The sequence below is a fragment of the Spermophilus citellus genome, assembly GCF_964194105.1.
Source record: "Spermophilus citellus genome assembly, chromosome: 6".
In the NCBI taxonomy this organism is placed as follows: domain Eukaryota; kingdom Metazoa; phylum Chordata; class Mammalia; order Rodentia; family Sciuridae; genus Spermophilus; species Spermophilus citellus.
The window spans coordinates 123,905,683-123,918,281 of record NC_138187.1 but is presented as its reverse complement, the minus strand read 5'-3'; the positions used below and the strand labels follow the sequence as shown (position 1 = coordinate 123,918,281).

Below are 12,599 nucleotides of genomic sequence, written 5' to 3'. Positions count from 1 at the left end.
AAATCCAGCATCAGCTCAGACTCTCCTATGAACATTCACAGCATAGGTCACTGCTGTGACCGTAGGAGGGGTCAGATTTCTTCCTACCAGCACCCAAGCGGTTCAGCAGTGAACAGCAGCTGGGAGTCCTCTAAGACTAGTTCTGGCACTCTCTACCTGGGGAGAGCATAAGAGCTTACAGGTTGAGGGTTTAGTCCCCCAAACTCTCCCTACTTAAACCTCGTCACAGATCTGCTTTTCCAGAACCTTATGACAGTCAGGGATCTCCACAACCCTCTCCTCAAATTCTACTAAGTTCCTAAGACAGCTCACAGGACTCAAGAGAAACACTATACTTACATTTACTGAGTTAATGAAGGATACAAATAGGCAGCCAGAAGAAGAGATATCACAGGTCTGGAAGGGTCCTGTGCACTGGAGGTGGTGTGCCACCCTCTTGGCTCATGAGTTTTTGTCTTCCTGTGACTCTCCATATGAGCTTTCTGAAGCTCCCCAAATCCTGTACCTTGAGGGTTTTATAGAGCCTTTATTGTACAGCCATGATTCTAATAGACTGGGTAGGGAAACCCAGCAAGGCCTGTCTGTTCAGATTCTTCTTGGCCTTTGTACAGCAGTCCTCCCTCTAGGGTACAGGACAGGAGCCCTCTGGAATGAGGAAGGTCAATGACTTATTATCAAGGGTAGGTCAGAGTCAAAGTCAAAGGGGGGGGGGGAGATTAGGGTTTTTCTGATCCACCTTGGGGAAGAGAAATTCTAGTTTCTATGTCCTGCCTTGGAGAGGGAGTTGGGTACCAGAAACCATGGTAAACAAAATAAAACAATGCATAGATAGCGATATGAATATATAGACATAGATTGCTAGATCCATCTCATAATATTACAACCTCTCAAGTCCCCCTTTTTTCATTCATTTAGGAATAGGGTATTAAAAGCCTGCAGTGTAGGGTCACTGTAAGGATTAACTAAGGTGGTTCATGAGAAGTTCCCAGGAGGGCGTCTGACACCTAGAGAATGCCTTATACATGTTATTGTAATGTAGTAGCAGTGGTAAGAATCACGGAAGTTGTAGAAATGACATCAAATGGTTGGCTAGTTCTTTCAGGATTTTAGGTATAACCACAGAGACATGTGCAGGAAAGAGAATAGTGTCCCATTTCCAGAGAAAGAGAATTTAAAGAACTTTTATCCATAGCTTGCCCGGGCACATAACAGATATGACGGTAGCTTTGGAAGCAGACCTCATGTTCAGCAGTATTTCCAGGACCAGGTTGACTTTGACTGTTATTTTACTTTGTGAATTTCTTCCTGTATCCCTTTACCAAGACAAGAAACAGCGGCTAAGGATAGTCAAAAAATTACAAACAATTTGTTTGTAACTTAATTTGAGGATATAATCTCGTGAGTCAAAGTTTCTTTTTTATGTTTGTTGGCATACCTGATCATTCTTTTTGAAAGCTTCAGTCTGAAGTCTTACCTGTGGTAAACATTTATTTTGAATATACACAACCACCTAAGGTCACTATCATTCATGTGTGCTCAAAGAGCATTTTCTCAAAGAAAAACATTCCTGTTACACAGTTCCCCCCCCCATTATCCCTTGTTATCTTCAGTTAATTAACATGAAATATCTGTTATAAGTAATTCCTTATTGGTTCTTAATTTCCAGACAAGTACCATGCATCTATCAAATAGAGTGCACGAAAAATAATTTTGTACTCCCTTTGACATTTTTTTTTTTGGTAGATTCATGAATGTGAATTCAAGCAAATCATGCCTGAAAAATTCATGTAGAAATGACAAAACGTCTTTGAAATTAGTTTTACATTAAATGCCTTCATCATCTAATGTGCTAATTAATTTCTCTCATGTGTTGAGTATTTTAAAACTGGAGAGACCTTGATGGGCTTTCTAAAATATTGATACCAGTAATGAAGCAGGATGAAAAGGGACAGTGTGGATTTCAAGGGAAACACCGGACTTCCAGTTTCTAGCCTGACATGTGAGAAATTTGAAGGTTGCCTCTGTACACTAACAACAATTTAAAAACTGAACAAACTGAAAAATCACTCTCTTTGGATCCATTAAGAGAAGTGAAGTTATCATGCAAACCATTGCCTCCAAAATTGGAGAGACCAACAGACAATTAGAACTACAGTTTACTCAAACAGAACCCTGGAGCTGAAACCATTGCTGGGGAAGGAAACCAGAGCTGGGGTTGCTGAGGTGCTGGAGGCTCAGTGTGGACAACTCTGAGATCCAGTGGGAACCTACTCGTGAGGCCCACAGGCTTTTGCAGTTGTACTCCTGCTTCTGCAAGAGGAGAGAAGGAACCATTTTGGGAAATACCTGGAGCATTCTACTCATAACAAGATATGCCCTCAGAAGGAACTGCTGTAATCTGCTGGGATTTATCAAAGAATCTGACTGACCTGGGGAGAGGTAAATACCCAAGTCCTGCCTACTCCTGCCTTCCCAATGGAAGAAGGAAAATATGCAACTCTAGACCTCCTCCAGTCATCCTGTCCCACCTAAGGTAGGGATGGTGAGAGGAGGATTGAGCAACATTTGTGAAGTTCACAATCCAGAAGCACTGGCCTCATTATAGGAAAACATATGCTTCCCCTCCCCTGCACCTTACCACCACATTACCACGGGTCTTTTACAGACACCCTTTTGAATCCAGTTTTTCACGAATGACGATGAAGAAAAAAAATCAAAAGGCACTCCAAGGCAAAAAGCAACTTGAAGCCGTGTGCAGTGGTGCACGCCTATAATCCCAGTGGCTCGGGAGGCTGAGGTAGGAGAATTGAGGTTCAAAGCCCTCCTCAGCAATGGCAATGCACTAAGCAACTCAGTGAGACCCTGTCTCTAAATAAAATACAAAATAGGGCTGGGGATGTGGCTCAGTGGTCGAGTGACCCTGAGTTTGATCCCATCCCCGCTATCCGCCCACCAAAAAAAAGCAACTTGAAGAAACAGAGCAAGTATTGCCATACTCAAATACAGTGTGGATGTGGAATTAATCAGAGTGGGAGGTTAAAACATGTGAGTAATATGCCACAGACCACAGTGGATGAAGTTGACAGCTTTCAAGAACAGGTGAGCATTATAAACGCAAAGGAGGACATTCTAAGAAACCAAAATATGCTAGAGATTGAAAACATGGTGACGGAGTGAAGAGTGTTTCTGGGGTTATCATAGACTGGATACAGCAAAAGAAAGAATTTCTGGATTTGAGAATATGTCAGGGGGCTGGGGATGTGGCTCAAGCGGTAGCGCACTCGTCTTGCATGCGTGCGGCCCGGGTTCGATCCTCAGCACCACATACAAACAAAGATGTTGTGTCTGCCGATAACTAAAAAATTGTGTCTGCCGATAACTAAAAAATAAATATTAAAAATTCTCTCTCTCTCTCTCCCTCTATCACTCTCTCTTTAAAAAAAAAAAAAAAGAGAGAGAATATGTCAGTACACACCTTCAAAACTGAAAAGCAGAAAGACCAAAATAGATCTTTTATTGACTTCCTCCTTGAGGTTATGAATTGTTTTCCTGATTTTATTGAATTGTTTGTATTCTCTTGTCTCTCTCCGAGCTTCCTTCAGATCGTTCTTTTGAATTCCTTTTCAGATACTTGATGAATTACATTTTCTTTGAGGTTTATTATTAGAGAATATTAAGCATCCTTGAGGGTTTCACGTTTCCTTACTTTTCCATGTTTCTGTGTTTAAATCTCTGTCACCCTGTTAGCAAGTAGAGTAGCCTATCACTTATCCCCTTCACAAATAAGGACCATGGCAAATAATAAACAGCTGTACTCCAACAGGAGTGATTAAGGAAGTGCACCGAAGTGGCAGCACAGTGGAGGGTCACTGTGGAGTGGGAGAAAGAGGACAGCGCGGCCTCCTGCCTCCCTTACCCTGTCTTATCTGCCCAGATGGACTTGGAGCCAGGACGGACTTACCTTTATTGGGAAAAGATAAGCTTGAGAACCTTGTAGGTCCCTATTGTTCCTGCAGATGACTCCTGCGGACCTCACAGACTCTGAACAGAGTTTAGAGTTGCCATAGTTCACGTGGCTGTCTTGCCACACGGATAGAGCCAGTGTTGTACACCTTCCAACCCCGTGATCCACCCTGCTACAACTTGGCACCACCTTGAACCTGGACCCACTGCTAGAGTGCATCCCACCCTGGGGGTGAGTCGCCATAGCACACCTCCGTTCTTGAGACTCCTCTGTCATTTCACCATGCTGGCACTGTGGGGTCATCATGGCAACAGTGGTGCCAAGACCTAGACATCTAAACCCATGCAGTGCCCCATCCCCCAGGGAATAGACAGACTAGCACAGAAAAAGCCAACACAAAGCCTGTATCCTCCTGCATCTGCCTGCACTTATGCCCAGCCCAGCAACCAGGCAGATGGCAGCCCAACCACTGAAGATCAGATACCAGCCTGACCACACTACCGCAGCACCTTGCCACACTACCACAGTATAAGCACCTGCAGCCTCGGCCACAATACAGAACCACAGATATGGCTGACAAGAAATACAGCTGAAGAAACTGCACAGAGAACACTACTGAATCTGCCCAGAATCAAAGCTGACACATACCCGATTGAAACCATAGCATCCACCACATGAAAAAGCTTCTCCCTAACAACAACACAATTCCATAAAGTTGGAGGCAGCGACTATGGCTCTAGTTGCACAGATATAAACACAGGGACACAAGAAACACGGAGAAGCAAGGAAACCTGAAACCCTTAGGGGTGCACAGTAGTTCTCTAGTAAATAGACCCCAAAGACAAGGAAATTTATGAAAATGTCTGAAAAGGAATTCAAAATAATGGTCTGAAGGAAGCTGAGCGAGAAATGGGAGAATACAAACTAACAGTTCAATAAAATAAGGAAAACCATTCATAGAAGGAGAAATTCACCAAAAAAGATACTGTAAAAAAGAACTAAACAGAAATCTTGTAGCCAAATAATTCAATGGATGAAATAATAAATATAGTTGATAGGCTAAATGAATCAGAAGAAGGAATTTCCAGACATTAAGCTAGACCTTTAAAACTAACTCATTCAGAAAAACAAAAAGAATGAAAAAGGGCAAGGAAAGCCCACAGGACAGAGGTTGGAGAAATGGAGAGGGGCCGAGGAAGCATATTTAACAAAATAATTGCTAAAAACTTACTAAGTCTTTGGAAAGAGATGGACATCCAGATCCATGAAACTCAAAGGAAGTTCAATTAGACAACCCAAAGATGTTCGCGGATTGGAAGAATTCACATTGTTAAGTTAAAATGTTTATACTATCCAAAAAATCTATTACTTTAATGCAGCCTATCAAACTGCCAATAATATTCTTCCCAGAAATGTGGAAGGAAAAAAAATGCTTCTGAAATTCATATGGAACCCTAAATAGCCAAGGCAATACTGAACAAAAAGAGCAAAACTGGAGACATTTGATACCTGACTTCAAACCATTGTACAAAGCCATGAAAACTAAGCAGGGTACTGGCATAAAAATAGACACGTAAACCATGGAACAGAATAGAGAACCTAGAAGTAATTCTGTGATCTATAGCTAACTGAATTTCAACAAAGGGAGTAGGAACATACAGTGGAGAAAAGAAAGCCTCTTCAATAAATGTTGAGAAAACACAATGTCCATATCCAGAGGATGACAGTAGAATCCTCTCACCATATACAAAAATCAACAAAAGGTGGATTGAAGTCTTAAATTTAAGACCCCAAAATATGAAACTATAAGAAGGAAACACTTTATGACATTAGTCTGGGCAAAGATTCTTTGGATATGACCCCAAAAACATAGGCAGCCAAAAGAATTGACAGGTGGGATCACATTAACTAAAAGGCTCCTGTCCAGCAGTGCTTACAGAATGGGGGAAGATATTTACACACTGTTGATCTGACGAGGGATTAATGGGCAGAAGGAACTAAATTCAACCGCACAATAACAATCCAGTTTTTAAATGGGTAAATGATTAGAATAGACATGTCTCAAAAGAAGATATATAAATGGCCAAGTGTACGGAAAAAATGCCCAGCACTGGTCAGCAGGGAAATGTGAGTTAGTACCATAATGACAGGCCATCTCACCCCAGTTGAATGGCTTTTATCATAATGGCAAAAAAATAATAAAAAATGTGGACAGGGATGTGGAGAAAAGAGAACCCTCATGCATTGTTGGTGAGAATTAAATTATGGAAAACAGTATGGTATTCCTCAAAATAATAGAAACAGAACTACTATGTTGTTCAGCAGTTCTGCTTCGGAGTATATATCCAAAGGAAAGGAAACCAGTGCATCAAAAAAAAAAAAATACCTGTAGGTTTATTACAGCACTATTCACAGTACCCATGATATGGAATCAACCTAGGTCTCCACCGTAGATGAGTAGATAAAGAAAATATGGCAGATATACCACGTGGGATATTATTCAGTAATAAAAAGAATGAAATCCTTTTGTGGCAATATGGATGGAACTGGAGGACATTTTTAAGTGAAGTAAGCCAGGCACAGAGAGACAGATAGCTCATGTTCTCTCACGTGTGGAAGTTAAAAAAGTTGATCTCAGTAGATTGGGAGGCTGAGGCAGGAGGATCACGAGTTCAAAGCCAGCCTCAGCAAAAGCAAGGTACTAATCAATTCAGTGAGACCCTGTCTCTAGATAAAATACAAAAAAAGGGCTGGGATATGGCCCAGTGCCCCTGGATTCAATCCCCAGTACTCCCCCTCAAAATAGAATAATGGGTGCCGTGAGGGCTGAAGTAGGTGGAGGAGGTTAACAGGTGCAGGGGTGCACCTGGACCGGAAGAGTTCCGTCTAATGCTCCCTAGTACAGTAGGACAACTGTGGTTTACAACATTTAAACATGTATTTCAACTAATGGAGGTAATTTTATATATGTGTGTGTGTGTGTATATTTAACTTTAATTTGTTATATATGATAGCAGAATGAATTATGATTCATATTACACATATAGAGCACAGTTTTTCATATCTCTGGTTGTACACAAAGTAAAGTTGTGTCTTCATACATGTACTTAAAGTGGAGATGATTTTGCATGAATTTTGAACTTTTTACAGGCATGTACCAACTGTGCCTGGCAAATCCATTTTTAATACAAAGACACAGATGAAAAGTAAATTGATGCAGAAAGATATCAATGGAAGCATTGGGCTAACTTTTAGAGCACTGAAAATAAAATAATCTTACCTTCATCTTTTATTTCTACTTTGACTAGTGAAATTACTGAACTGTCACATACTTTTATCTTTTTTCTTATTTTACATTCTTTTTGATTAGTCCATGGCTTTTACTACCACTGTAACACTAGTAACTTACAAATCTGCATCTTCAGTCCCTGACCACTGTTGTATTTTAGGTCAACACATCCAAACACATCATCTGACCTGGACGTACCATGGACATCTTCTACTCAACTTGCCCAGAACTGAATTTACCTTCTTCCTATCACACCGATTCTTTTATTTTTCAATTTCAATAACTACAGCTGTCATCCATTTAATAACAGAAGCAAGAAAACTCTGAAGTCACTCAATCCCCCACCTTACCACCATTTTTTATATCTTAAAAAATATCTTACTTGTTCTTTTCTTTCTCTTTTACAATATCTTTATTTTGTTTAGTTAGTTCTTTTTATGTGGTGCTGGGGATCGAACCCAGTGCCTCATGCATGCTAGGCAAGTGCTCTACCACTGAGCCACAACTCCAGTCCCTTACTTGTTCTTTTCTAAAATGTCTCTTTAACCTATCCCTAATATTATCATTCTTTCCATTGAGGCAGTTACTGCCTCTTGGCTGGCTAACCTCTTGGCTGGCTTCCTGCCTCTTATCTTGTTGCTGATTATAACAGCCTCCATGTTGCTGTCCGGTTGTGCTCCCTAATGCACAGGTCTGGTGGTGCCACTGCCCTGCTCAGATGCAATGTGGGCTCTTCACACGGTGTACCTGACACCTATCATATCCTCCCACTCCCTCTTGTGCTTGATTCCCCAGTGATCCCAAACTACCTGTGGTGTCCAGAATAGGCTGTGCTCTTCCTGCCCTGCTCCCTTTATTTATGTTGCTTTTATGCCTTCCTCTCCCACTTGTGTGCTTGACAAGTTCCTGCTGATTTTTCAAGATGTAATTCAAGGGTGTCTCCTCTGGCAGGCCTTCTGGTTTCCTGGGACTGATGTGGGAACATTTTCTCCTGGGCTTTCCCTCTCCCTTGTTTATTTCTGCGACATCACAGTAGTCATGCAATGTTATGGTTATGTACATGTCAGTATTTCCTTAGTTCAGAGAATCCTTTAGGAAAATGAAAGTTCTTTTTATCTTTTGTTCCTGAAATCCCATATTTTATTCACTAATGAATGACTTATTAAATAAGTTAAAGTCTTAGCTGTTTTGTCAGGATACAAGGATTTTATTGACTATTATGGCATTAATATTGTGCTAAATATTTTGATAATTAATTAAGGTATTAAATTTTTTGATAATGCCCCAAAAGACTGTGTTGCTTGAAGAAAAATATATCCACAAAAAATTTGTTGTAACTCCATTGATGCTCCTCTGTTTCAGCATTAATCAAGTCTGATCTGAGAAGACACAATATAAATATAGGAATCACGAATGTTGAAATTAAAGCTGTAAGTAATATTCATTATGATTATACTATAGAGAAGAGTGTACAGAGAATAAGTGTGAAACTATTTTTATTTAGACAATCAACTGTTGATCTGCTGAAATAGCATATGCCAGGTGCTATACATTTTTTATATTCTGATTCTATTTACAGGTGCCAGTTGATAGTCCCGTAGATCAAAAACCAAAAACGGTTATATTATCCAACCAGCCAGAATCATCAATTTGAAGTTGAAAGAAAAAGTTACTGTCCTTCAGAAATTGGGATACAGCCTGATGATCTTTGGAAAGATACATGGACAGTAAAGCTGGGTTTATTAGTGGTGGAAATGGATATTTACTTGAAAATTACTGTATGAACTGTGAACAAATGGTTGTTGTTTTGCTGGTTAATTTAAGTAATATTTTGCTTAAAATATTTTTGCTCTGCATCATGTTTAACACTACCATTTACCTAACTAATGTCCATTTTCAGTCATACATCATGTCTGAAAGTAAACTTCTTGACATTTATTCTTTCAAAAGTGTTTTTCTTGTAAAACATGGAAGCTTAAAAGACTTTCTAAAATGATAATATGGGAGTCTTGTCCTTGTAATGCATATAAATGTACATATAGTTTATATAAAAATATTCAGTGGGACCAAATACACAATCTGTTCCTAACTAGCTACCTTTCTACTGTGCTGACCAGCTATCCGGGCCACCACAGTGAATGCAATGTACCAACATGATGCTCCTAACCCACTGAAGGACAGTATTGGGATCTGGCATCCAGAAGACTGCTAAGATCTCTTCCCATTTCTTATATTATTACAAAGTGTGTTGTAACAGTAACTGTCAATGACCATAAAAACTCTTCCATGTGCAGATGCTACCATAACCTTGGTCTAAGAATCATGCTCTAATTAAGCCAAGGAGTTCAGACACAGGCACATTGAGTTCTTTTCTGTGCTGCCTTCTTATCATGAATAAATGCTGACACTATATTTTTTAGTATCCCTTGAAACAGAGTAGTTTTATACCCAGTGTCCTTTTTTATTCTCTTCTTATTTTCAATATATAACTTTCTAGCAAGAAAATTTTATCATATGTGTTACTGGTTATCTCATGATTTCTTGTATCACATCCTATATTTTTGCCTTGAAGATTCCTAAGATAAGGAAATCTATAATAACTTCAGATAGCCCGGGTGTCCCCGTGTAGTGGAGACCTCTTAGATGCTAACAGCTCTAATTTTTCAGTGTCATTTTTATGACCATTCTCCTTTGAGGAATACTGTGCCCAGGCACACATTCCATTGATGTGCTGAGGGAGCGGATTCTTTTCTTCATCACAGAGTGTGGGTAGTCATCACTCTGTTCAAACAGTCTGCTCTTTTACAAGCTCAGGGTAAGGAGAATAGGACCAAATGTGTTTCCACAGTGCCTACCACTGTGTTTTGTTTACAGTGAGTGTTTAAATGTTGTTGATGTCCTGACTCAAGCTTATAGGGACTGTCTTTACAGTAATGCCATTTATCAACCATAATTTTTACATTATGCCCATATACACAAAAAAGCTGATCATGTGATGAATATGCATTGGTTTATGTTCTCTGTAATCAAATGACTATGAATTGTGTGGAATCTGATCTGAGAGAATGTGTTATCAAAACAACATAACTAAGAATCAAAAACTCTGGTTTTGTGTCCCAGATCTGCTTCTGTTTGTCATTGTCACTCTGGACAAATTGTTTAACATCTCTGGGTGGCATTTTCCTGATCCATGAAATGAATGTGTTCACTTTGATTTTTTTCTTTTTTCTTTTTTTTTTTTTTTAAGAGAGAGAGAAGAGAGAGAGAGAGAGATAATTTTTTAATATTTATTTTTCAGTTTTCAGTGGACACAAAAATCTTTATTTTTTTTTTTTTATTTTCATGTGGTGCTGAGGATCGAACCCAGTACCCCGCACATGCCAGGTGAGTGCGTTACCGATTGAGCCACATCCCCAGCCCTCACTTTGATTTCAAAGATCTTTTTTAAATATTAAATATCATTCATCATGGAGTAAAACAGGTCTAACCAGAGAAAAATGTCTTTGATGATTGTTGGTGGAAACAAGGGACTTTCAAATCTCTTTTTAGCCTCTTTAGTCAGTCTGCAGTAGGTCAGGCAGAATATTCCTGATCAGTAGCTCCTTTTGATATTTACATCATAGGTTAAAATTGCCAAAACTATTTTAGGATACCCACTCCCAAATAATTGTTTCTATTTTGAAATTGTCTGTATTTAAAATAAATTTACTGAGTTCTGAGGTTTTGAACAAATTATTGATAAAAGTTGGAATACTTTCTTTCTGAAAAGTATACACATATGTGTTGTATGTTTTTTCCTTGTTTAGAAAAGGGGCAAAAAAAGATGTGATAGAATCCACAATGAATTGATAGTTTTTCTGTTTTTTGAGTGAAAATTTCTAAGACGTGTCAAACGAGAATGTTATAATTTTGAAAAATGAAATAGGTGATCATCATCTGTATAAATTTCAATCAAATGATTTTAGGAAAAAACTGATGGTTTCAAAAGCTGTGGTATTTATAGATATTGCAAATATAGCTTTTGCCTTTTCAGAATGTTGGAGAAATGTTTTTGAAAATATATTTGCGTGTAAAAATATGTTTGTGTGCAATAGCTAGAAGAATGCCTGTGTTTTATGTCATTATTCATGTTCTAATTTTTGCTCTTTGTACAGTTTATCTGTTTGCTTATTCTTCATTATTTCAGACTCATAATAAATTTATTTTTTTAATGTTCATGTTGTTTGCCTTTTTAGAAAAAAAGTTCTGGTGCTAAGTTATTCACAAGGAGTGGAAAGGGATTATAAGATTTCAGGGTGGACTGAGGAGGGAAAGAGGTAGTTTATGGAACACGAGGAAACAAAATCCTCCAAGTTCAGGACTAAAACAAACCAACAGATTTTATTCATTTACAAATAACTTCAGAAAATGAGGTCAGCAAGATGGCAGAAGAGGAACTTTCTATTGTCATCCTCCTGCAAAAGCATTGATTTCAATAACTACCCATGGACAGGAGTAAATTTGTGGGTATCCAAAAGTTCAGTGTAGAGATTTAACACAGAGTTTGAGCAAAAGATCTGAGAATAGATGCATTGAAGAAAGTAAGAAGAACAATTTCACGTTAGCCACAGGACCACATCCTCTAAGTGGCACAACTCAGTGCCAAGAGAAACTGTCACTCTGGGATTTCTCTCAGGAAAATGAAAGTATGAACACTTGTTTCCCCCAGCTGTATGGGATGCTTTCCAAGAGGGCTAATTATTTCTTGTCCCAACCAGAAGACTGAGGTGATTAATATGGCCCAGTGTTGGGAAAAGCCAGACTCAAAGAAGAAAGGCCATGGAACACATTAACCACTCTGCACATTAATCACTATACACACAAACCACTTGGGAGGCTTCGCTTTGGACCACCCTCCTGCCATGTAGACTATGGTCACCCCAAATACTGTGTACATCTCACCCTCTATTCTCCCAAGGCCGGCTCCCTGAACATACCCCTATAAATAGTGACTGCGGATATCTTCTGCTCGGCTCTGCAGCATTGGAAGAAGAAGGCACTTGAAATTTTTAAGGAGCCACCCTAGGGAAAACAAACAGGAAATTCTGAGCACCTTGCCTGGCTTTGCAGGATTAAGGGAAGACATACAATCTTGAGAATAGGTGTAGAGCAGGCAAATCCCTAGCAAATGTCTGAAAGAGTCACAGAATCCCTAGTCAGGCTGATTGGTAAAGGCATTTCTCTCCCAAGATAGTAAAGACTGAAGGAGTGATTACCTCTTCAAATGCAAAGACAGCAACTAAGACTTCCCCAAATCAGGGAAACAGATATCACAAAAGAACACAATATTTCAGTAACAAACTAAAG

At 39.2% G+C, this 12,599-nt stretch overlaps 1 protein-coding gene across 1 annotated transcript in view; it reads left to right on the top strand.

Annotated features, from left to right (window-relative positions):
- FLVCR1 (FLVCR choline and heme transporter 1) overlaps nt 1-10,252 on the top strand; it is a 34,967-nt gene extending 24,715 nt beyond the window's left edge. Inside the window, exons 9-10 of the mRNA XM_081300205.1 lie at nt 8,616-8,683; nt 8,833-10,252. Of these exons, the coding sequence (XP_081156331.1) occupies nt 8,616-8,683; nt 8,833-8,907 (143 nt within the window). The 3' untranslated portion in view covers nt 8,908-10,252. The remainder of the gene's footprint in view (nt 1-8,615; nt 8,684-8,832) is intronic.
- Nucleotides 10,253-12,599: the final 2,347 nt, after the last annotated feature.